We start from the raw sequence: 25493 nt of genomic DNA, 5'->3' as shown, positions 1-25493 counted from the left end.
ATGGCTTTTGGAATCCACTAAGGGTTTTGTGATGAAAAACCAGAAGTGGGTTCTGATTGCTGTGTTTAATCATTCTGAGGTTTGGGGAGCACTGCAGAAGCATCCATGGGTCTCCACACACTCTCCCAGAGGTCAGCACTTAGTTAAGTTAAAAAAACAACAAAAAACCTTTCTGTCCCTGGCACCTGCTTGATCCTGGGGATCACATCACTGCCATCCCCCTTTCCCAACAAAGACATGGTTCCCAACTCCCAAGGAGAAGTCTAGAAACCACGGTGCTAGTGAGTACCCCTCCCTTTTTCTCTTGTTTGTATTTGGAATGCTGTACATAAAAGGAGGAATACTTTGGGTATTGTGTTAATCTCAACCCCTGGGAACTGGGGGATAAGAATAGGCCCTCAGTTTGGCTGTACTTGTCCTAAGAGGCTACTAAACAGCCACTGGGTAGATGGGACTCGTGAGCCTGGGAAGGCAGCTCATCGGAGAGAAGGAAAGCTCTGATCCAAAAACCTCCACTGCCTTGTGGCTACATCCAGTTATGGAAAAGGCTTCAGGAGTCAACCTCGAGGCAAAATCTGGAGACGGAGTCCCTGAGGCAGTTCATGGCTGAACACAGTCCCGTTCTGGCAACTCCTGCTACGCCGCTGGAACTAACAGTATTGGCCTCTGCCTTTCCATTGGACCATTTCAGCGACATGGAGAGGGGGGATTTGCTGCATGGGTAACAGTCTGTCCTCCATATCTACCTTACCCAGGCTTTGCGCACTGGAGAGGACACTCTGTTCCAGAACCAGTATTCAGAGCGCGATACCATAGTCTTCCGAGACTGAAAGATGCCAACAACATGTGTTAATCTCATCCTTTTCAAGGCATATTTAAGATTCTTATAGCACATTAGTGCACTTTGGAAAACGGCTTGGGAATTATTTTAAAATGCATTGAATTCGTTGTATGAGTTGAAAGACAACTTGTAATATGTCTCTTTAAAAAGACAAATTATGTATTTGAATGTAACCTCTTTGCCTATGGCCAAAGCTCAGAGGAATGCACAGTCATAAGGAGCAGATACTAATAGGGGTGTAATTTGTTTGGCTCGTATGAGACCAGGATCTCAGAGATCAAAAAGAGAATGACAGGAATGCAGTAGGGGCTTCCTTGAACGCCCTTTTTGAAAAACTGCACTTCTCTGGGGCCATCCAAGTTCAAGGATAGGATAATTCCAACTGGGATTATCTTCAGCTGTACATCTAATAACTGAGAAGGCTCAATCCTGTTTATTTGAGTGATGTTCCCAGTACAAAGTCCCCTAAGCTGTTGTCTGCCTGCTTTCTTTCTTACTGTCCTCCATATCTACTGGCTCTCACTCTCCTTAACTCAGACCTTCTGTCCTCTCCTGTCCCCGCCCATCCTGTGCCTGAGTCAGAGCGAAAGCAGAAGCTGATGAGCGTTACATAGGGTGAAGCCAAGCAAAGCCAGCAGGGCTATTTTAAAACTCCCTTGGTTTCCAGTTCTCCTGTCTTTTGTACACAGCCTAGGCTTACTATGCCCTGTTGCTTTAAGGTTAAGCTCTCATTTTGAAGTGATAAGTACAGGAACTTTCTGAGGGGAAAACCTGACCATTGTGACATTGTTTTGCATGGACTAGTTTCACCATCATTGGAGAATTATCAAGGGCCAAAGAAATTGCTGAGATGCCATTAAGGATCACTAAGAACATATAAAACTTCCAAATTCAGGGTACCACTGATCTCTGGATTTAGGGTTTATTGGGAGGTCATGTTCCTAGTGCTAAGACACTGATTCTTCTGTGGCTCATGGACACTGGTGGTTCATAGTTTGCCTTTTGTGAGACCTCAACCAAAATATCTTGAGCTATGACCACGTAAGTCTGCAGCAGCAAAAACAACAAAAAAATAAACAATGCTCTTACACAACAAATAGATTCATTGTGGCATACACTTTTGTGGGCTAGAGCCCATTTCATCACATGCATAAAGTGCTGCTCCCAGGAAAGTATGTATAGGATTGCAGAAGTCCAGTTCACCTCCCACCTTAGTGGTGTTACCACCCAGTAAGGAGTTGATCTGTCTGTATCTCCCATTTGTTGAAAAAAGGATCTATGAGTATAAAGTAAGTGGACTCAAATAGTGTAAAATTAAAACTGCTAAAATTAAAACTGTAGCACTGGCTGTAAAAAGGTTTCAAAGAAAAACATTTTGCTTACAGTTCATAAGCATGTGCATCTTTGTTGGCTGTACAGGCTCTAGACTTTGTAACAGTGAATCCCAGAGCTATTTACTTTGCATGGGTGTGAGAGACCTCACGGCATGCCTGACTCTATATGGCTGGTCAAAGCTCATAACGAGAGCTCTTGTACCTTGGGAAGCCAGGTCCAGGCACACCCCCAAAGTCAAAGAGAACAAGAGTAAAAGTCTGAGACAAGTTTCCTCGGAGACATCTGGCTCCTGGACAATACACTGAAACATCTTTAAAGAACAGGATAGAAAAGTAGCAATTCCTAAATACAGGCAACAAAGGATATACAGTAGTTTTAAAACTAATTGACTTAAATACAAAGTAACAGGTCACCAGGATTGAACAACATTCACCTGAGTACAGGCCCAACTTTGTTATACACGGAATTTTTAATACACGGATTTGACTCAACATGAATGGCCACTGCAAATGAGAAGGAATGTGCTGATCCATGGAGAAGGGGAAAAATTCCATCCCTTTAAAATCACAGTTTTAAAAACTGCTTTTTACTCTTGTAGAGAGACAGTCATGCAAGTGATTATAGGTATAACCTAATTGTCCACAGATTTTTCATGCGGGGGGGGGGGAGAGATTTTTCTATCTCAATGCTAATGAGAAATATCCTTTAAATGAGGGGTCTCCAAGCCCTGGCCCGGAGGCCAGATGTGGCCCGCGGAGTGCCCCTATCCGGCCCATGGCCAGCCTCTGATCCCCTGAGAGCCTCTGGCCCAGTTGACCAAACACAACCAGAGTGGTGGAGTGGGGGAATGGGGGTCCATTTAAATGTGTGTGCTTTATTTCTTGGGCTTTGTTGGTGCTTGGAGAAATCCTGGACATTTGAGCCCATTCATTCATTTCAGTCATTTATCTAAGTTCCTTCTCTAATGTATTTATTTAAATTTTATATTTAATTTTTTTTCTGGCCCTCAACACCGTGCCAGATATTTGATGTGGCCCTTCGGCCAAAAAGTTTAGAGACCTCTGCTTTAAATTAAAGGAAAACTGTCGTTTAACAATAGCCTTGTTAATGTGAGAGAGGGCAACAGGCTGACAATCAATCAATCATTTTCTCTCCAACCTTCACACCTCCCATCTCCCTGAACACGTGAAAAAAGGCTAAATGGCAGTGATTATCGCCTCTTCCATTCTTTCCCCCTCACTGCAGCACCTGGTGAATGGAGGGATTGCTGCCTCTTAGTGAAACCTAAGGGACTGGAGAGAGACTGATTGCCTCTGTGTGCATTTCAAAAGGTTAGCAATGCTGTTTTTAAATCACCTGAGCAAAGGGACTTTGTTAAATTGATTTGCTTTAGTGCATTTTTTGCCTGCGAATAATGAGACTCAACCTGTACTTCTAGAAGGGCAGGAAGTTTTAGTTTGTTGTGAATGCCATAGTGCAAACGACATGTTCTGCACATCTGACTATTTTTAGCTCTGTTCTTAAAATATGTGCAAGTGCACTAGCAAATAATTGTAAAAGATGTCCGTTGCTACCAGATGAATGGGAGCATAAAGGAAAACCTAGGGCTGCAACATTAGGCCCCAACTCTAACTAAATGCCCTGTCGATGGAGGTGCACCAAAGAGGTGCATGCTGCATTCAGTGGTGAGAGGGGCACTCTTCTCTTCCCTTTATAATGATGTGCATTCCTTTACCCTTGGGGAAAGTTTCCAATTCCCCATAGGCAGAGCCCCTGAGAGGAATTTTATCAGGGGGTGCAAAGTTTCTTTTGGGTCCATTTGCAAAGGGGGAGGGATGAAACAGAATGGGGGAGGGTGGTAATGGGTGAGCAGAATAGGGCGCAACAGGGTAGGATGGAGGGTGGAAACAGCTGGAAAAGTCTTTGGAGCCCAGGTCTACCCACCCCTATGGAATCAGCAGCTAGATGCAGTAATATCTATTGGGTCCCTGCAGGGAGAAAGGTGGGATATAAAGTTAATAATAATAATTAATAATAATATGGGAAACCAAACACCTGAGTCTCTCTAAAATCTTTTAAGTAGAGAAAATCATGCAGAAAATTAGTATCATCATATTTAGGCTCGCACTAGAATGGAAAGTGTCCTGTGCAGGCCAAAATTTGCTTCTGCAGCAGCTGTAGCCCCACAGCTCTTCTACATTCGTTTATGGTAAGCAGATCCACAAGCCAAATAGCTGCTGTGGCAGGCCAGTTTCCTCCCAGATTGGACACTGTGTCATGTATGCATGAGACAGTGCATGGATACATAATGAGTGTCATGTATGCATTCCTCGGCCTAGCATAGATGGCTTGCCAGTAGCTGCAGCTGCATGCTCATGGTAGTGCCCCCAGCAGGGCATAGGAGAGGGGGGTAAAGGGGATAATTTGTACCCAGGCCCAGGTTCAAGAAGGGGGCCCAGGAGCTAAAGGAGGGGACCCAGAAATTTCCTGGGATCCTCCATTTTTCTATCTACTCAGTCTTGTTGCCCACACAGGATGTTGGTGACACCACCTCGAGCATGTGGGCACAGTTATGGCAAGCCATATATGCTGGCCAGAGGAATGCATGCATGACACTCCTTAACACAGTGTCAGATTTGGGAGGAAACTGACCTGCTACAGTAGCTCTTTGGGTTGTGGATCTGCTTACCATGAAGGAGTGCATTGGAGCTCAGGGACACAGCTGTGGGGCTACGGGTGTTACAGAAGTATGCTTTGGTGCAATCAGTACACTTTCCATTCTAGTGTGAGCCTAAATGTGATGATACTAATTTTCTATATTTAAAAAATCTTAGAGAGACTTAGGAGTGTGTTTGGTTTTCCATATTACCGTATCTAGCTGCTGGTGTCACATGAGTGAGTAGCTCTGGGCTCCAAAGACTTTTTCAGCTCTCTCCACCTTCCCACCACCCTGTTTTGCCCCTCCCTGCCCTCATTCTGCTCACCCTGTCATACCCTCTCCTGCTCTGTTCCACCTCTCGCCCTTTGGAAAGGGCCCAAAAGAAACTTTGTACCCCCTGATAAAATTCCTCTCAGAGGCCCTGGCCTCCAGCATCCCATGTGGGTAACAAATTCTGAGTAGATAGGAAAATGGAAGCTCCCAGGATATGCCCCTCCTTTGGCTCCTGGGCCCCCTTTCTGACCCTGGGCCCAGGTACAAATTACCCCCTTTTACCCCCTCTTCTAGGCCCTGCCCATAGGTCTTGTTGGTCCTGAGCCACCTAGTTTGCTGGTGCAGGACCGAGGAATGTAACGGTGGCAGAGAGGGACAAAGGGTTCACAGGTGAGTGCTGCCGATCCCACCCCTCCCTCTCCCACCTTCTTCTATGTTCAGAATCTCCCCTGTTCCTCATCCTCCCACCACTGCTTTACCTGGCACTGGTGGGTGGTATCTTTGCCACCAGCAAGTGTGCCAGTGACTGTGCTGGTAGCTTCATTGTGCTCTTTGGCAGCGTTGGTGAGTGCAGTGGGATCAAGGCATTCCCACCTGGATCTTGCCACTTTGCCAGTGTGGTGCACATTCCACTGGTGGAGCACTTTTAGTAGAATTGGGCTGCCTGTTTAATCACTTGTCATGTAATATTTGTATTACATTTGTACCACACCTTGGAAATCAATTTGGAATCTGATAGTCACCTATCCAGGCTCTGACCAGACCTTAACCTGCTTGGCTTCAGCATGGAGTGGCTGTGTTGTATGCCTCAAATCATACCCTGGGATCCATGCAGCTGCTTAGAAAAATATTGGGTTTCACACGTGTAAGTGGCTATTTTTCCAAAGTATCTTAGTAGAGGTGTTCCTCCTTCACTCTCATTCAGGAGAGAATTCCACTTCTAAGATGGTGCCTGCTGTGTTTATACACATGTGTTTATATTATCCTTTTTTTTTTTTTGCATGCTGGTTGTTATGTACCGCCTGTGTTATGATGGCAAGGAATACGATAGCTTTATCTGTGCCCAGATAGGGTCGGTAAGTTCTTCACGCCCCAAGACTGAAGAAGGCAGTTAGTAAAAGAGCTGAGGCACTTTGAGGACAAAGCCTTAACCAGCAGGGTGTTAACTTCTACAGGCATATTTAGAATTCAGCTGCTTATACAGCTTCTTTCCTCAGAAGTGCTGAGCATGCCCTGTAGAACTGCTATGAGAGCATATTCGTTGTGAGATATTTCATATTGCAAATCGTTGCTATCTTCTCTAAGCCTAAGGCATAGGATGGGTTTGATCTAAATCAGTATTCAAACAAGCCCTTTAGAATGGCCCTACATGTCTGAAATCCAGCTACTTTGAAAAAGTGCTTAGAGATGTATTTGCATGTGCCATGATAATACCACATAGACATTTTCCCTATGAAGCTCCAGGTATGTAGTAGTTAAAAGCATGAGCCACAAAAGTAACCAGTTCAAATGTCACATCACTCTCAGGCCTTGAAGTGAACTGTTTTCTATAATCCTGCTGTGATTCTTGTCTAGATGGATGTGTTTATGGAATTGTACAGCCATTTCTCACAAGAGATGTGGTGATGTCCTTGGAGTACAGTTTTGACTATCTGACTTAAGAAGCACGAGCAAATACCAAAAGAAGGAAGCTGTCTGCATTTCCTTTCCTTTTCTGTACTGTGTCACTCTTAATTCCAGTTTTGTCTTATTCCTGCTATTAGTGTGTTGAGCATTTTTTTTTCACCATGTGGGAAGGTTAGCAAGAGCCTAGTCCCTCTAACCTGGGAAGCAGTGGTAGGATGAGGGCTTGAATTTAGTAATCTAATATTCCTTCATCCTCTTGCCATGCCAGAACAAGACTCTTACCTTTATTTGGTCTTCAGCTTCATCTGCATCATATGCTGCATGTCTAACATGCAGGATTCTAAAATGAGTGTTACTAAAATGAGTGAGTACAAAAAAATGGTACTTTTTGTCAAAGAACTAAAACCATTATGTGGAAGCTACAGACCAGAAAGTCTGTTCCTGACCACAGGAGAAAGTGTGGTCCGTGTTTGTTAGCCTTCTGAATGGCATCTCGGACATGTGGTGGTATTGCTTTTAGTGGACTTGGTGATCTTGAAGGCACCCATGCTTTGTGCCCCAATATTCCCACTTGTAGTATGGTGCAAATATAGGTTTGAAGAATTCCATGAGGCTTTAAGGGGGAAATCCTTGTATAGCAGAAGAAAAATGAAGGTGTGTTCCTTTTACATATTGATACTGTTCCATATTGTCTGGTATGGCAGATGCATTGTATGAATAGCAATCACAGTAGCAGTGTGAAAGCAGCAGCAATCTGTACGGTGACCATGTGAATCAGCTTATTTTTCAGTGCAAGGTGAACTTCCTTCTTGAGCACAGATTGAGGAGAAAACTGTTGAAGAGACTGTCTGAGTGTCCTTCTGTGCACCTAGGTTCAAGTTTCTATCAGTGCCCCAAATAACAATCTCGGAGAGGTGGACTTTTAAATCTCACACTCCATGGCCTAGATTTTCTTGGCTCAGACATCTCCTGACTCATGGTGGCAGAGTAGAAACCATAACATTGTGAAAGTTAATCAGTACTCATTTTGTTGTGAATCTTCATCAGTTAAATCAGTTAGTCAGTATTCATATACAAGTGAAAATAAAAGGTCCCCCCCCAAAAAAGTTACATGCTTTATATTTCTTTACCTTAAAGGTCAATCTAGAAGCATATGCAAATGCATTTTGTTGAACTTTGTTGGTTTTTTTTTAATTCCAAGAAATAGTGAGGGAGAGTGGGTGCAAAACAATCCAAAATCACCATGGGGGGAGGGGTTTTAGCACTTATCTCCCACTGCGGTTAGCATTTCTGTCAGCGTCCCCACCATGCACTACTTTTTTTTAAAGCATTTCAGTTGGCTTTCAGTTGAAGCTTTTAGAAATACTATATTGTGTGATTGAGAAAGTAACCTTAGTAACCCCCCGCCCCCACAATGGTTATGTGCTCTTTTACTAACAGCCCCCCCCATATTGGTTAAAAAAAAGAAGGGCCAAACGCACATATTTGCATTTACTCCTAATTTGACCTTTCAAGTTAACCCATTTCTGCCCAGCCCACAGGTGTACATTTGACCCCTGTTGTGTATATGCAACGTTAGGCAGAAATGGCTTAATCAGATTATTAAAAAATCTGTTTTGTTTTGTTTGTCATTTCTATATGTAGCTGACTTGCATCTAGTATCTAGCAAAGCTCCTTGAACAACTTTTTTTTCTGTAAACTGCTTTGTGAACTTTTTGTTGAAAAGCAGTATATAAATATGAGTGATGATGATGATGATAATAATAATAATAACTTGCAGTTTATCTGACCTCTTGCAAAAATCTCTGATTTGACTTGCAATTCAGGTCTTACAAAGTTTTTGTTGCCTATATTAAATATCAATAATGTTTATAGTTGGGAATTATTTTGTAGGTTACATGAAACTGACCAAAACAGAAGTTAGGGAACTGATAATTGATAGAAAAAATTGGTATAAAGTAGAAGTGTGATAGAGCATCCGCACTAACAGCAACTTATAACAAATAAGGTAGAACTGATTCCTTTGTGTCAAGATGCATTTGGTTCTTAACCATATTTTGTAGTCCAGGACAAAATATTCATTGTGAAGTGCAATCCTTAGTTCTTACCTGAAGACAGACTCCTTGTGATTAAATTCTACTTTTTTCCCCGCAGGACTTTTCCAAGTTTCCTTAGGAAAGTTCTGACTGACCTGAAGTGTGCACCATGGCATCGCGCATTGGTTTGCGGATGCAGCTCATGCGAGAGCAAGTACAACAAGAGGAGCAGCGGGAACGCATGCAGCAAGAGGCAATGATGCATTACATGCAGCAACAGCAGCATATGCCAATGGCTCCAACTCCTGCCATCAACACGCCCATTAATTTCCAGTCGCCACCCCCTGTGCCGGGAGAAGTCTTAAAGGTACAGTTCCAGTAGAAGAAGACGTGGTATTACCTCTACAAGGAAGCCAGGTGCCTTTTATGCTTTGAAAAACAACTGCCTCACATTTACAAGTGGGCAGATAGTCTGATATGTTTATCAGATAAACATATATGACTGTAAGAGTGAAACAATATTTTACAAACCCAATATGTTCTTTAGGCCTCCAAAATGAGTTAAGTTTCTGTTTTACCAAATGCAGGAGGGTTAAAACTAAAAATAAGGCATTATTCAGTGAGAGGTGGAGATCATTTTTAGAAATGTGGAATGTTGTATGCACAGATACAAAGGATATTATCCAATACAAACTTATCTGCTTGATTTGTAGTGCAGTGGCTAAGAGCCTGAGCTGCAAGCTGGGACTTCTTTGGTTAGAATCTCATCCCTGCATGAACTCACTAGGTGACCTTAAGCAAGCCTCTCAGCCTCAGCTTCCCAGCTGCAATATGGGGATAATACTGACTTTACAGATTGTGGTACAGATTACATTAAGACAATACTGCTGCAACCATACCTCAGCTGCGCGGACCCATGCCCTAGTGACATCTAGATTAGATTATTGCAGTGCGCTCTACGTGGGGCTGCCTATGAAGATGGTCCGGAAATTACAACTAGTACAGAACGCGGCTGCTCGTGTGGTTGCTGGGGCACGGCGGTTTGACTCTGTTGAGCCGTTGCTTTGGCGGCTACACTGGCTGCTGGTTCTGTTCTGGGCCCAATTGAAGGTGCTAGTTTTGACTCTTAAAGCCCTTTATGGCTCGGGTCCGGGGTATTTGAGGGACCGCCTCTTTCCTTACAATCCTGCCCATGCTCTTAGATCATCCTGGGGGGGCCCTTTTGACCGCCCCCAAGAGATGTGAGAGGGGCGGCGGCCAGGAAGAGGGCCTTCTTAGTGGTGGCCCCCGAACTTTGGAATACCCTCCCCTTAGAACTGAGAACTGCTCCCTCGTTGGTAATATTTCGGTGTGGACTGAAGACCTTTTTATTTCAAAAAGCTTTTAATTGTTGACAGGCTGGCTGGCTTTCTTTCTCCTTTTATATTAAAATCCACAGGATTTGTTTTAAATTTTTAATTATTTGAATACTGTTTTAATTATTGTTTTTAGTTGTTAATTTTGTATTTTTTAATTGTTGTAGGCCGCCTTGTGTGCCCATGGAGCAAAAAGGCGGGATATAAATCAATAAAATACTACTACTACTACTACTAATAATAATAATACAGGTGAACTGCTTTGCAAATTCACAAAGCACTACAGAAATTCTAAGTTGCAGTATTATTTTTGATTAACAGTTCCTGAAGTGGAAAAATGATCAACTGCTCATCCCCTTAAAATTTTCTAGATTATCTATTGGAGTGGTTCCCAAATTTACCATGGTCACGGTGCCCTTTTCACAGTGGCCTTTTCTTCCCAGCTCTCCTGCATGCTGCCATCTTGGATCATGTGTCCAAGGTGGCGGCACCTGGGAGAGTGGGGAGGAAGAGGCTGCTAGTGACATAGTGTGGCACACTTTGAGTTCACCACAACACAAAGTTTGGGAATCACTGAATCTATTGAACTCCTGTTTCTAAACACATATTCAGATTAAACTGTTGCTTTTATATAACAGTTCTTTTTTGTCTCCTTCCCACTTTTGAATGGTTTTAGGTTCAGTCCTTTCTGGAGAACCCTACCACATACCACCTGCAACGATCACGGGACAAGAAGGTCCAAGAATTCCTTTCTGAAACCTATGGGAACAAATTTGCTCCTCTCCTCAGTGCTCCTTCTCCCAAGCCTCCACCATCAGTCTCACCTGGGGTGCGCCCAGGCCATGTCATGTCCTCTTCTGCGGGCAATAGCACCCCTAACAGTCCAATGGCAATGCTCAACATTGGCTCTAACCCAGAGAGGGAGGTATGTATGTGGCTTACGTTCATGTGAAAGTGGGGGTTTGTGGGAGAACTAGTGGACGTCTTTAAATATGTGGTCTCAGTCTTACTTGTTCTTGATGCCTTCTAGTAGGAAATGCTGTAGAAAGTAAGAGCACATGCTGGATTATACCCCTTCCACTTCAGACTGCAGAAAGAACTTCATGTATTAGAATTCTTCCAATTTGAGAACAGAGCCCTCTACTGCCAAAAATTGGCAGGCAAGGGAGAAAGAAAACTGGCAAGTCAAGGGACAGACTGGGCCAAAAAAGATGTTTAGGCAATCTCTTTACTGGAGAGGGGGAGAATTCAAGCATAAGAAAAACTCTGTTGGATTAGACCAGAGGCCCATCTAGTCCAGTATTCTGTGTCTTCCATTGGCCCAGCAGCTGCTTCTGGGAAGTCCACAAGCAGGAGAGAAAGGCAGGAGTTGGCACATACCATCATGACTAATAGTAATTGATGGAGCCATCTTCCATGAATTGGTCCGATCCCCTTTAAAGCCATCCAAGTTAGTGGCCATCACCACATCTTTTGGCAATGAGTTCCACAGATTAATTATACACTTTGTTAAGAAGTATCTCCTTCTTCCTGTCCTAAATCTCCATTTCAATGAAAGATTCCTGGTTCTAGTACTGGGGGGGGGGGGAGAAGCCACACAATGCATAATTTTTTCAGTCTCCATTACATCCCCCCTTAATCAGGTTAGAAAGCCTCAAATAATGTAGCCCCAAACATGCAATTCTACCTCTTGCAGTCTAAAGTGGAAAAGGCCAGCTTCGTGAATTGTCTGGTGTATGTTGACTTTTAGATGGGTGATCCAAAGCAAACTCAGGCTCTTGCATCACTATGCATTGTAGAAGTAAGGTCAAGAAACACTGGCTGTCGAGGAACTTTTATATCCATCCTTTTTCAGCTCAAGGTGTTTTAGATGCTTATGAAAGCAAATCTCCTTGATTAAGAAGCACTTAAATCTATGTGTTTCATGTGTCTGTGAGGATACCTACATTTTTTTTTCCCCAAAAGGCAGTATTAGCTGGGTCAAGGAAACCCTACTCATGTTTGAAACTTTTTCTTTCAGATAGATGACGTCATTGAAGACATCATGCAACTGACAACTACTGTGGGTTGTATTAACCCAGAAATCCATATGCCCAATACTGTAAGTTTTTGCTTTTTGCCTCTTCCAATCAGGCAGGGTGGAAGGGAATCTAGGAAAGCATCTTCTCCTGGCTTATTCAAGATGTCCTAAAGAAAAAAATCTGCCCACTCCATCTCCCCCCTCCCATCTGTGTATGGCGATATTGATACATTCAATATCAATGTGCGTGTGTTGAGGTGTTTGTGGTTTTTGTAGGATCAAAGGAGCATTGAGCAAACTCAATGCAAATCCCGCTATTGGGACTGGCACAACCCTTAAAGGCAGGGCTGACCCATCTATGAGGCCAATTGAAGCAATTGTGTCAGGCAGCAGATAGGCAAGGGGCACTCACTTCTGTCAGCCCACTTGCCTGCACTGCTGCTCCTTCTTCCTGGATTGGAAAAGGAAGAGTAAAAGTGGAAGGACCAGAGGCTGAAACATAAATGGGAAGGGAGGTATTTGGCATACTGCCTCAAGCACCCAGAGATTTTGGGTCAGCCCTGCTTGCTGGTCTGTAGAGATGCCAATGCATGTGCTGCTTCATAACCATTGCTTTGGTGTGTTCCAACAACAACTGCTGGAAAGACTAATGATCAGGAGAATGGCAGAATATGCATATATAGACATTTCTGGATAAGGAGTATCTGGCAGACTCAGTTCTGTCTCCCTGTATTTCTTATGCCAGGATAAAATTATTTGTGTGTCCCTCCTTTGTTTTCCAGCTGCCACTGTCTAGCAGCCATATGAATGTGTACAGCAGTGACCCTCAGATGACACCCTCTCTAGTGGGCATCACTAGCAGCTCCTGCCCTGCCGATCTCACTCAGAAGAGAGAGCTCACAGGTAAAAACATGAGAGGGCGTGGCCTATTGGTTCATGTTGTGGAGCTATATCTAGCTCTGCTCTGCCTTCAGGTGTGCATCAGTAGGGAGCCTGAGTGCACAGATATCAAACATTACTCTTGTTTTCATTGGCCACTTGTTTGCTTCAGAACTTTTTTTTTGTTTCTAGATGCTGAGAACCGTGCTCTGGTTAAGGAACGCCAGAAAAAGGACAATCACAATCTGAGTAAGTGAAGTCTGTGCAACGTTCCCTATTTTCTCTCTTATCCCTTCTAGATGCATGAATAGAAATGTCTCCAGTTTGTGGGCTGAGTGGCAGTGCAACATATTTGCATATTTAAGTCACAGTGTTCTCATGTTTGAATATCAACATACTTAAGAGCCAGTATGGTGTAGTGGTTCTGGTGTTGGACTTCCATCTAGATGTTCCAGGTTCAAATCTCTGCTCAGCCTTGAAACTTCTTGGGTGATCTTGGGCCAGTCACTATTGCTCAGCCTCACCTACCTTGCAGGGTTGTTGTGAGGACAGAAATGGAGGGAAGGAACCATGTACATCACCCTGGGCTCCTTGGAGAAAGGGTGGTATAAAAGTGTGAAAAATAAATTAACATTTCACTTCTTTGTTGCTTAGCCTGCATTAACAAAGAAGTGAATTTTCAACTCTAGTACATCTGCCTGTCCTAAGTCAGAGAAGGACTTGTGAATGGAGATGTTAGCAACAGTTCATGGTTATTGCATTTGCACAGTGCTGGTGTGTTCTCATATACTTTTTGTCTTCTGCTGCCTTGGCCTTCCCACTTGATACGGAATAATAATTGTGTGCCAGACAAGCCTTTTTATTACCTGGTTGCTTCATAGCAATAAATAAATAAAACATGCCTTCTATTTCAAGCACTGCTAAAGATGGATTCATGAAATTGTGCTGCCTCAGTTTTGGAGGAAATCTACAATTGCACACTTATCTGTTAAACTGAATACTAGAAGCACACACCTGTCTCACAGAATATAGGTATCATACCCTTGGTATGTCATGTGTGAGATGGACAGGTTAAATTCTAGGCCATATTGTCTAGCCTAGGGACAAAAGCAAAATAGACTTTTCTAGAGATTTAAATACCACAAACAGACCTTGGATCTACTCTAATGAACAAGCAGAATTGCAAAATTTTGAGATTTCATTTTATTGTGCCAAACTCTTTAGCACCTGGACCCACTTTTTGAAATGACAGTCTGTTGAAGTGTATTAGGAATGGACCACAACAGATGGTAAACCTTGGCTTCTGAGCATCCTGCTTGGACGCAGGCTGTGCAGCAAGGCCTCTCCCAGTTTGAAGAGACACTTGCCCAGCAGACTGAGGCAAAGAAGGAAGGCCCGTAGCCAGGGAACCGGACCAGGGACAGACTACATTTGCTCTCAGTGAGGAAGGGATTGTCGCTCCTGAATCGGCCTTTTCAGCCTCACTAGACGCTGTTCCAGAACCACCATTCAGAGTGTGATACCATAGTCTTCCAAAACTGAATGATGCCAACTAATTGCAACACACTAGACAAAAAGAAGATCTAGAAAGAAGTAATATTTGTATTTAGTAATATAATAATTAATAATAATCAGGGTCTTGTGTTCTCAAGACTGCTAAAGACGTTCCATATAGGATGTGTGTGTGTGTAGACATTTCCTAGACCCTTCCTAGAAATGGAATTCAAGGACTGTTCACCCAAAACTTGACTACATGACTAGTAATTCCAGGGTACCCAGAAGACTGAACTGGAGAGCAAGAAGTGCAGTTTGGGTTTTCCAGATTAGACAAAAGGCTGAAAGGCACATGTGATTTGGCACACGCCAATTACTAGAGAAAATTGGATAATGTGACATTTTAATTTGGGGGTATGAAGATTACCTCATACCACAGGTTAGCATTCTAGCTAACTGTTTTCGTCTACAAACCGGGCAAGGGTGCTTGCAAAGTGTCTTTATAATGTTAACTTTTTGCAACCCACCAAAATTCCGCTTGCAACCCATTGGTGGGTCCTGACCCACAGTTTGGGAAACACTGTATCTATATCATTGCCAGACTTTGTGAGTGAGCATTTTTCTGAGGATCTTCTTTGTTAAAAAATTACAAATGTTTTAGCACAGTGTTTCCCAACAAGTAGTATGGGTACCACCAGTGGTACTTGTAGTGGTGCTTGGTGGTACTTGTGGGGACCCCAAACATCTGTTGCTCAGCAGTGAGACAAGTGATGTGATATGACAAAAATCAGGAGGAAGTTTGACTTGGTGGGCAGAACTCCATAGCATGCTTTTCATGCACTCTAAAAAGCCTTTCTGTCCACCTTGAGCCTTATTGGTGTTTGTAGCATTGCATCTGGCCTTTCAATCCATAAGTAACTGGCAATGACATCATTGCCAGTTACTTCCAGTGGTACTTCCAATAGGTGGATCATGTGATGTGGTACAGTGGGGAATCAATGTTGAGAAACACTGTTTTAGCACTATATGCAGAGTTAGTAGACTGAGGTCACCAGCCTAATCAGATCTACTCAGAAGTAAGTCCTATTTTGTTCAATAGGGCTTACTCTCAGGAAAGTATGGTTAGGATTGGAGCCTAAAACATTTATGACTAACTAAGCACTTTTGTGAAGATGGGATGTTTTAAATTACATTCACTTATCAATTTCCCACTGCTTTTCTTTCCCCTCCTTTTAGTTGAAAGACGGCGAAGGTTCAACATCAATGATCGCATTAAGGAGCTAGGAATGCTGATCCCCAAAGCTGGAGATCTGTAAGTTTTGATGCAGTTACCCTTGCTGTCCCTTAGAGAACCCCAAAGGATGGACATGAAAATAACAGTAGGAACAAAGCTGTCTTGAGAGATAATTTTCCCATATCCACTGAAAGCAATGTTTCCACTTCCGTCTCAAAAAATCCTCACAACTTCTCATGTTGTGTCCAGTGGCTAAAATGCCAAACCTTTTAAAGCCTTAAATTAAAGATTCCCAAAACCATAGAACTGGGAAATAAAATTTTAATTGTAACAAATGCAATTCCTTTTTTTTTTTTTCAAATTAAGCAGAACTTTTTTGTTTCTGAGAACATTTTATGCACTATCTTGAGCACTTTTGGTTCCTCCCTCCCTCCCTTTGCTTGAAATTTTTCAACATTAAACACATTTAAAGTATGACTGTCCCTAGAAAGGTTCTTAGTTTGAAATAAATCCTTTCACTTTCTAATGCTTTCCTCCCATGTCTCACCCCAGGGATGTGCGCTGGAACAAAGGGACAATCCTTAAAGCCTCTGTTGATTATATCAGGAGAATGCAGAAAGACTTACAAAGGTCACGAGATCTTGAGACCCATTCTAGGCGCCTTGAAGTGGCAAACAAGCAACTGTGGCTTCGCATACAGGTGGGTCCCCATCTATTTGCTGTGTTCATACAACCTATATCACTTATAGAAGTTGTAGTTGTATCTTGAACCATCATCCCTCACTTTACCCTTCACCTCTAGTTGGTAGCTTCCTGTTCTGAGAAGACGTGAAACAGGTTCACAGTCCTGGTTGCACAGATGAGCAGATTCTTGTCCAACCTAGAGGCACCCAGGCACATCTCAAAGAGGGTGGGTGGTGGTAGTTTGCTGCATTATAGGAATGGATGAGACTGCTTATGCATAGTAGTCATGTGTCTCTTGCTTTATGTTAGAATCCTTTCTTTGTCTGTTTTGTTCTGCAGGAGCTGGAGATGCAGGCTCGAGTTCATGGGCTACCAACCGCTTCCCCCTCTGGCATGAACATGGCCGAACTAGCTCAGCAGGTTGTGAAGCAAGAAGTCTCTGCAGAGGAGGAGGCAACAGAGCTCCAGCAGCGGCCTCAGCTACACCCTGAACAGGAGACTCACCAGCCTCCGTTTGTTCCTCCTCAATCTCCTTATCATCAACTGGACTTCACCCACAGCCTGAGCTTTGATGACAACTCAAGGGGCTTCCATGACCCTCTGGACCCCAGTCAAAATGTATCCTTCCCCTCCTTGTCCAAGAAGGAGTTGGACTTGATGTTAATGGAGGATTCAATAATGCCTGTGGCTTCTGACCCCTTGTTCTCTGCTGTGTCCCCTGAGGCTTCAAAGGCTAGCAGTCGTAGAAGCAGCTTCAGCATGGAGGACACAGACATGCTGTGATTAGAAACCTCTAAGAGAGAAGAGACTAGAGGTCAAATACTATTTGTTTGAAGATATGGCCCTCTGCCTTATCCCTGCAGGCCTACAAGAGGACATGTGAAACTAAGCAGAAATGCATCCTAAACAGGACACAGTGTGTATGGGGTGTGGGGTAGGGAAGCCTCACCCTGAAGTTCATCCCAGCTCTTGGAATGTTACCCGCCAAGGTCTTCTGATGCCCCAGAAAGAGAGAAAATGAGCAGCCCTGCCTCATGTGCCATGGCCACAGGATAATCATGGTCTTGCAACCCCTTTTATGCCTTTCTGGTTCTTGAGCCGAATCTCAGGTGCCCTGTGCCTTCATGCTACATGTTCTGCAAAGCCACGTTAGACATTTTTGCAGCAGTGGCATTTTGGTGTTGGCGGCCAAGTGGCATTTCATTCTATTTCAAAAAGCAGCTTTAACCAAGGCTTGGCACTAATCTGTTGTCACAGACCAGTGCTTTCCCTAAGCGTCACTGTGCCCCCTTTTCACACACCCCCATTAGTATTTGCAAGGGGTGATGACCTGCTTCAGGTATGCTCCCAAATTGGGGCTCCTTTCGCTTATTCAGATCAGGGCTATACAGTACACTTTTCAAAAGGGAGAGTGTGGTGCTACTGGCTAAGAGTATGATATGGGTAGTGGTTTTGTAACAGTCCTTTGAGGAGATATAACTCCCCAGTAACCCTCACAGAAAGTTAGAAATCCAAGTGAAATGTTTGATTTTTATTTTTAGACTTTCAACATGCACACTCCGTTAGGTCTCACTTCAGACCTCTAGCCAGAGTCCCCTACCGTTCACGCTGCTGTGGTCTAAGTTTTCCTTGGGCCCCTCCTCTGCTTTCTCTTAATCTTTTTGGCCACAATCCTAGACAGCCATATGTGCAATGGTGGTTGGCAGGGTGAAAAAAGAGAGTGCATGTACAGCTGGAGTCATTTTGAAAATTTTGCTGCAGCCATTTTCCTAGCAGGACGGGCAAACTGCTTTGCAACTCAAAGCCACGTCTGGCTGCATGCATGCTTCTCCCCCACCACGCAAATGGTTGTATACAACTGTGGTCTTTGTTCACATGAGCTTTGTCCACATAACATACTGAGGCTATAGCCCATCGGTCTAGCTTAGCGCCAACTTTTGTCTTAGCTGATTCTTTTGTTCTATTTATATTGGATGTTACAACAAAGAAATAGCATTCTGTTTTAGAATCTTGCTGATGCCTTCCTTTCCCCAAGCACTCCTTGCTCCTGAAAAGAACTTCATGAATCCTCCTTTGCACCAGTTTAATTAAATGTGTTCAGTTAAACCAATGCAACCTTTGGTGTGGCCCGTTGTGGATTAACATAGCTCTAAGGGCAGCTTCATACATGCACTTATCATGCCAAATGTCTGTGTTTTGGGGAGGGGAGGGTGTTGTAACTCTCCTACTAAATGTGCAAGTGTATGTGATTGTAAAGTCCCTATTTCTGCTAACTATAAAAGTAACATGCCAAGAAAAAACAGCCACTTTTCTGTAGGACTCTAGTGTTTATCATGAACTGGTGATTTGCACGTATACTTGTATTTGTGGTGGGAAGCACTAAGAATACTTAACTCTTTGGCCCTTGCAGCAGGTCCCTCCTTTTCCTATTGCCCAGCATTGCTTGAAGGGGAGACATTTTATTAATTCTAAAAGTATGTACTGTAGTTTACTTCACATCCTTACTCGAGTGTTTTGGCATTCAGTATCTCTTAGAATAGTGATTTTCAACCTTTTTCAACTCATGGCACATTGGGACGGCACTAAAATGGTCAAGGCACACCATCAAATTTTTGACCATTGACAAGGCACACCACACTGCTGGTGGGGGAGGCTCACATCTTTCACTGGCCCTACTAATAAGTAACCCTCCCAAATTCCCAAATTCCCGCAGCACACCTGGACACCATTCATGGTGCCCCAATGTGCTATGGCGCAGTGGTTAAAAATGGCTGTCCTAGAATAATAGATCCCTAGATGGTTCTTTTTGCAGTCTAAGCTCTCTGCCAAATAGCCCTGGGTGATTTGAGAGTGACAGGATTTTATGCCTGCTGCCAGTTCCTTCATTTCTCAGGGCTTTTATGCCAATAAAGGTAGAATGAATGAATGAATTTCTCAGGGCATTTTGATCAGAATGCTTCCAGTCAGTCTTAGGAATGAGGTATGTTGCAGTTCCTGTCCTGTGGAGCTTAGCACCATCTGTCCATGTCCAGCCTTGGAAACTGTGGTTGAATGGTCTTCTCTATCAACTCTTCAGTCTCTTTAGTAGCTCAGGATGTTCAGAAGACTCCAGGTCCTGCCTCCTACCAGCCTTTTACCTTGTGTATACTGCATCATCTTGCCAGCAGACAGAAATCCTTGCTTATGTGTGAAGCAACTCGCAGCATGTTGCACAGAAACTGTTTTTTTTTTTTTTACAAGCGCAGTATCTTCAGTGCCTAGATGTAATCAATCAAGGAATAGCTTGTAGAGGGTGTTTGTTTTGTTCTTCAGTCATCTTAGGATAGACCACAGCCCCTCCTCAGAGCATTCAGAGTAATCATGCCTATGAGTATGTTGGGTACACCTTTGTTCCTATCAAGAAGTGCTGATGACCAATTCAGATTGGAGTTGTTGGAATCTAAATTGTCTGGTTATATTTGATCTATGATAGGATGTTTTTGCATCTCAAAGAAACCTGTAGAGAGATATGGTTGGATGGGGATGTGGAATAGTGTTTGTGTATTTGCAGAAGATTCAAGTGATATTGTTTGGATTATTATATTAATCCTGTTAGTCAATTCCAAATCCTCTTGAACTTGTTGCATGTATGCCTCAAGGCCTTGTAAATTATATCTAGAATAATTCCTAAATTTGGGTTTGTGGGGAAGGGGAGAGGAACTTACATTTTCCTTTAAGATCCACTCCTGCTCAGCAGACTTAGGGCTCAATCCTATCCAATTTTCCAGTGCTAGTGCAGTTGTGCCAGTGGGGTGTGCGCTGCATCCTGTGGTGGAGGGGCAGACTCTGGGGCCTTCTTAAGGTATGGGATCATTTGTTCCCTTAGAACAGGCCTGCTTTGTGGCTACACCAGAGCTGGAAAGTTGGATAGGATTCAAGAACTTAAACAACTGAAGAAACCCCTGGAGGGGATGGCAACAACTGACTTTAACATTTCAGGTGAAAGAGCCAGTAGAGAGCATTTTCCTCTCAGACACAACCGTGCCTTCACTCTCTCTTGGTTCTGTCGTTACCTTTTAGGTCCTTTATAGCAGTTCTTTGTAACAGCTTATATTCCAAGGTTGAATGTTTTTGGTCATTAAAAGCAGAAGTGGAAGGGCAGCATGTGGGTTCATCAAAATGAAATATTTAAAATATATGGAAAAATATATATATTAAAATATATAGAAATGCAAGTGCAATGCTTTGGTCAAATATGCTACAAGTTCATTCAGGGAGTGGTTTTTAGTGTTTTCCATGTCAAAGAAATGAGCATTTTGTATTACTGAGATCTATGTTTTTTTTTTTAAAAATTAACCCCTTTGTGTCCAAGTACCTCCTGTACTCACATGGAATATCACCATTTTGCAGCACAAGGACTTCTTTAAAATTGAAACTGTTTATCTCCATTTGCTTCTGTTGTTCCATTTGCTTCTTCTGTTAGAAGAAAAGAAGATTTAAGATATAATATCAATGACTTTCTGAGACATTATGTGAAATATGTATGTGTGTTAACATCTGAGGCCTTGAATAATTGAGGTGCAACTGGAAATGGGCAACTATTGTTCAACAAAACTTTCTGGGTATGCAAGTTTCCCCTTGCATACAGCAATCATAACTCGAGCATGTTGTGTTGATTATAGTAGCATTAGTCTCATGGCTAGCTGTTGGTACCCATGATGCTAGTTGAAAACAGAAGTACCTCTTTTTGTCCATGTCACTTTCAAAAGTTTAAATGCCTTGCCATTTCATTTCCTCCTACCCTCTCCCCCAGCTTTTAATATTTTTCCTTCAGGGGCTATACACAATTGCTCTCTAGCAATGCAGAGCATATATAATGACCCACAGCAAGGCTACCTCAGCCCCTTTCCACTGTGTGGGGATGGAGTAAAGCACTAGAAGCACTGGACAGGGGTGGCCTGTGCTACTTCAGTACTCACAATAACAGGTAATTTTAGTCCTCTGTCTGTATGTGCCTTTACAGAGCCATGTAAGATGAAACTCAGTCCATTTTGGAGTCCATTGATTTTACACCATAGTGCCTGTTGCAGAGTTAAACATAATGATAATAGTAATCTGTTAGAGAAAAATATGAACCCTGCAGATGTACTCAGAAGGAATTTGTTAGAAATTATTGGCTAGATAACAGGCTAGATTTTAAGGCCTGAATCTTCTCATGCCATTGTTCTGGGACAATAGATACACATGTTTCAAAGCATGTTCTGTTATGTTACATGTCAGTAGAGTATAGTGGATGATGTAGATAAGCTATTGGAGACACTGTGCATGTAACACCCTTGAGCCAGAGAGTATTATGAACTCCTGCCACATGCTTGTGAGTGTGTAGGTTACATTTTCTGCAACAAAATGCATAGCAACTTGAATATACAAGTTTAGTGCTTGTTGGGTGTTCTGCATCGTTGATGTATTGTGCACTTACCATCTGGATTTTGATTTATCTTCAGGTGTTATTAGAAACCCTAGTGGGCAAAAAGGAACACAATGGAAAGGATAGGGCTAGTTGGTGTTCTACAATTACCCAGTGAAATAGCATGTAAGAGGTTTATAGGTGTTAAGAAAGGTCTTTTGTTAGTAGGAAGAATATGGATCTATTCTGTTGTGCTTTGTCGTTCAAATATCTTCTAAAGATTTTTTGACGGGGAGGGGGGAGAAAGAGGTGGACAGGCTTTATCGCAAGGCTTTTTTTTAAGCCACTGTAAATATTACATGTTCATGAAGTGCTTCTGCCGATGCAGAATGTGATTATTACATGCGTTCTACTGCATGCTTGATTGATTTACAAGTTATGATATTGGAACAGGAAGCAAATGAAATACAGTATTTGCTCAAAGAAGCCTACTTAGGTTTTCAGCCTCTCTTCTTCTCAGGATATAAAACAGTGGCACATTTTTTTTATTTCCTCTTATTTAACAGAAAATGATGTAATCTGCAAGACAAAAATTAGAGGATGAAAATCTGGGCCTTCGGGTTTTAATTTCTGATCTGCTTGCCACCATGTTTCTTATACGTATATATATAATTTCCAAATGCATCTAGCAAAATGTTTGATGGCTAAGTTCTGGATGAGATCAGTCTTAAGTGACTTAAAGGGTCTGAATTTTCAGAATAATGTTCTTTTGATTATTTGGCTCTAACAAGATGTCTCCTGCTGGGTACTTTGAAAGCAGTCCTCGAACTGTTTGACAGCCTTGGGCAAAAAGTCTGTATGCATTCTCTTCTCTCTCTTTCCCCATACTCCATGTTACTGTAAGACATAGCACAGCATGCTTTGTTGACTATTGGGTGTTGTGTATATGCAACAAATTTTTGCATAGCTCTTTAAGTCTAAACTGATACAGTGAATATTATTCCCGGCTCCCAACTGGAATGGGTAGAAGGTACTATTTTACCACCACCCCCTTCCAGTGTGAGAAGTGAGGGGCTGAAACTGTAGTGAGAATTAGTCAAATATTTTAAAAAGAATGTTTTTTAAAACTGCACCATGCTCTGATTCTGAAATGTTACTACTGTTTTATAAATAAAATGTATAAAATAATGGACTGGAACAGAGGAAAAATTATTAAAATTTATTTATTTAAAATCTATTGAGACATCTGTTTGTTTGGGATAGAGAGAGACTACCAGGGCATGATTAGTATGGGCCTATGGCCTGATCCAGCAGGGCTGTTCTTATGTTAGTAGAATTTCTCTGCATTTTAGGGATGGAAAGTGACATTCCCAGCATAGATTAGGGAGTACAGTACTGTATCGTGTTCTCTTGTTGCAAAACTAACATTAAGAGGGAAGGGTAAGTATTGGAGAAGAATTTTGAAAATGATTTGGGGAGAATGGATAAAATCTTTCCAACTACTTTACCAGATGCAGCACTGGGGGGGTTGGGTTGGGGAAGAAGCTGGCCCAAACTGCAAGCCCATTATGGGATGAGGGAATTGCAATGTGTAACAATCTGGAAAGCATGGCTATCTTTGTTGGTTATTACAGTAAAACTTTTTTCCTGGCTGTTCTTGGCACTAACATGGATTTATGCATTTTAAACAAATTGTACTTGAAAATGAAGAGCACAAGGTGGTGCTATTGGCATAGCAGTCCTGGAGCTTTATAGCTCCCATCTCTGCTTGCTTGCTTACCTTTCACCCACAAATGAATCTTAACTTTCCTGTGTCCGCTTCTTCAGAAATATGTGAATTTGATGCATTATCCCCTAGCTAGTCTTTGGACTTTCAAAAACAGTAAGTAGTATGGAAACAGGTGTTAAAATGCTTTACATTTGTTATGTGTGCCATGATTCTAGTAGTAATTCTGTCAATATTTAGATGTTTTAGATATATTCTATTCTATATAAGGAGGAGAGGGTTGTGGTAGAACATGCCACTTTAGGGATGCAGTTCTGCTTATAATCAAGCTGTAGATCATAATTATTTTTGCATATGAGCCAGAGGGAGTTTTGTTTGTTGCCTTTTCCCAGGCCATATTATTTGAAATATCAGACTGATCCCTGCAAATGTTGAAAATGGTTCTAGATGATAACTGTTCCTACGGGTATCATTTCATGGTACAGGTGAGACTTCTATATCCACTGATTTGGCATCCACTGATTTGACTCACCATTGATACCGAGGTCCACCTTTAAATGCCTTGTAATAAGAGAAAAAAGGACCAAAATCCAATTTCCTACTTTCGCTTATTAAATAATTAAAATTTTATTTTAGATTCAATTATTTATCCCATCTAGTGGCTGAATGCAGTATAGTGTCTATACCAGCCATTTTCAACCACTGTGGAGTGGTACATTGATGTAATTGCAAGTGGTTCACAAATGCACCACAGGAATTTGGGGTAAGGTCATTTATTAGTAGGACAAATGGGAGATGTGAGCCCTGCACTGGCAACATGGGGTGCCTTATCAATTGTCAAAAACCTGATGGTGTGTCTTGACAATTGTAGTGCCCTGTCAGTATTCCATGAGATGAAAAAGATTGAAAATCATTAGTGTATATAAGTGATTTTCAACCTTTTTCATCTTGCGGCACACTGGCAAGGTACTAAAATGGTCAAGGCACATCATCAGCTTTTTGACAATTGACAAGGCACACTGTGCTGTCAATGGGGGCTCACATTCCCCGATGGTCCTATCGATAAATAACACTCTCACAAATTCCCATGGCACACCTGGGAACCATTCGCAGCATACCAGTGTGCCACTGCACAGTGGTTGAAAATGGCTGGTCTATATTAATGCATTCTGAGGTGACAGTAGAGGAGCAAGAAACCTGGAAGTGGGTCTTTTTTTCCACTGGAATAGTGATTTTTCCCCTGATTTGGTATCCACTAATTTTTTTTTAATCCACTGAGGGTTCAAGAATGGAACCCCAATGGATAACAAGGTACGACTTGTATTTGGGGAGGCGGGGTATATTTCAAGAGGTGAGGATAATATTCAAATAGAAACACAATTCAGACAAGATGAAGTGGTGATTAGTTGAGTGTTCTTCGGGTCTGGAAGATAGTGTTCAGTTCACCCATGAAGAGGGTGCATTCTTCCTTATAGAGAACTGGTTCTCACACATTTAGCACCAGGACCCACTTTTTACAAATGAGAATGATGTCATGACCAGAAGTGACATCATCAAGTAGGAACATTTTTAACAACCTACAATTCTACCCACACTTACCCAGGAGTAAGTCCCATTGACTGTCATTGTTAAAAGAATATACTTAGTAGCGTGTTAAAAGTACAGGTCTGTAACATTTCCCCAAATGCAGTCGCATATCATGGTAGCATCAAGTCGAATATTTTAAAAATAAAATATTGAAATGAATGGGGACCCACCTGAAATTGGCTTACAACCCACGTAGTGGGTCCCAACTCACAGTTTGAGAAACACTGTAATAGAGCAAATAGCAGTCACAGATGGTGCTCCTTCACCCAGAGTGTCTCATGGAGGCCCAGTTGCCCTTGATGACAAATAGCAGCTGCTATTATTATTATTATTATTATTATTATTATTATTATTATTA

At 42.4% G+C, this 25493-nt stretch overlaps 1 protein-coding gene across 2 annotated transcripts in view; it reads left to right on the top strand.

Annotated features, from left to right (window-relative positions):
- The window catches only part of TFEB (transcription factor EB), a 73303-nt gene extending 54182 nt beyond the window's left edge, over window positions 1–19121 (top strand). For both annotated transcript variants that reach the window (XM_066623222.1, XM_066623221.1), the window contains 8 exons: window positions 8889–9137; window positions 10802–11050; window positions 12146–12226; window positions 12928–13048; window positions 13217–13273; window positions 15755–15830; window positions 16305–16452; window positions 16776–19121. In XM_066623222.1, the coding sequence (XP_066479319.1) occupies window positions 8940–9137; window positions 10802–11050; window positions 12146–12226; window positions 12928–13048; window positions 13217–13273; window positions 15755–15830; window positions 16305–16452; window positions 16776–17219 (1374 nt within the window). In that variant the 5' untranslated portion in view covers window positions 8889–8939 and the 3' untranslated portion in view covers window positions 17220–19121. The remainder of the gene's footprint in view (window positions 1–8888; window positions 9138–10801; window positions 11051–12145; window positions 12227–12927; window positions 13049–13216; window positions 13274–15754; window positions 15831–16304; window positions 16453–16775) is intronic.
- Window positions 19122–25493: the final 6372 nt, after the last annotated feature.

This window comes from Tiliqua scincoides, chromosome 4 (assembly GCF_035046505.1).
Source record: "Tiliqua scincoides isolate rTilSci1 chromosome 4, rTilSci1.hap2, whole genome shotgun sequence".
NCBI classification, from domain to species: Eukaryota; Metazoa; Chordata; class Lepidosauria; order Squamata; family Scincidae; genus Tiliqua; species Tiliqua scincoides.
The sequence above is the reverse complement of the archived record's forward strand: the minus strand, read 5'-3'. Positions and strand labels throughout refer to the sequence as shown.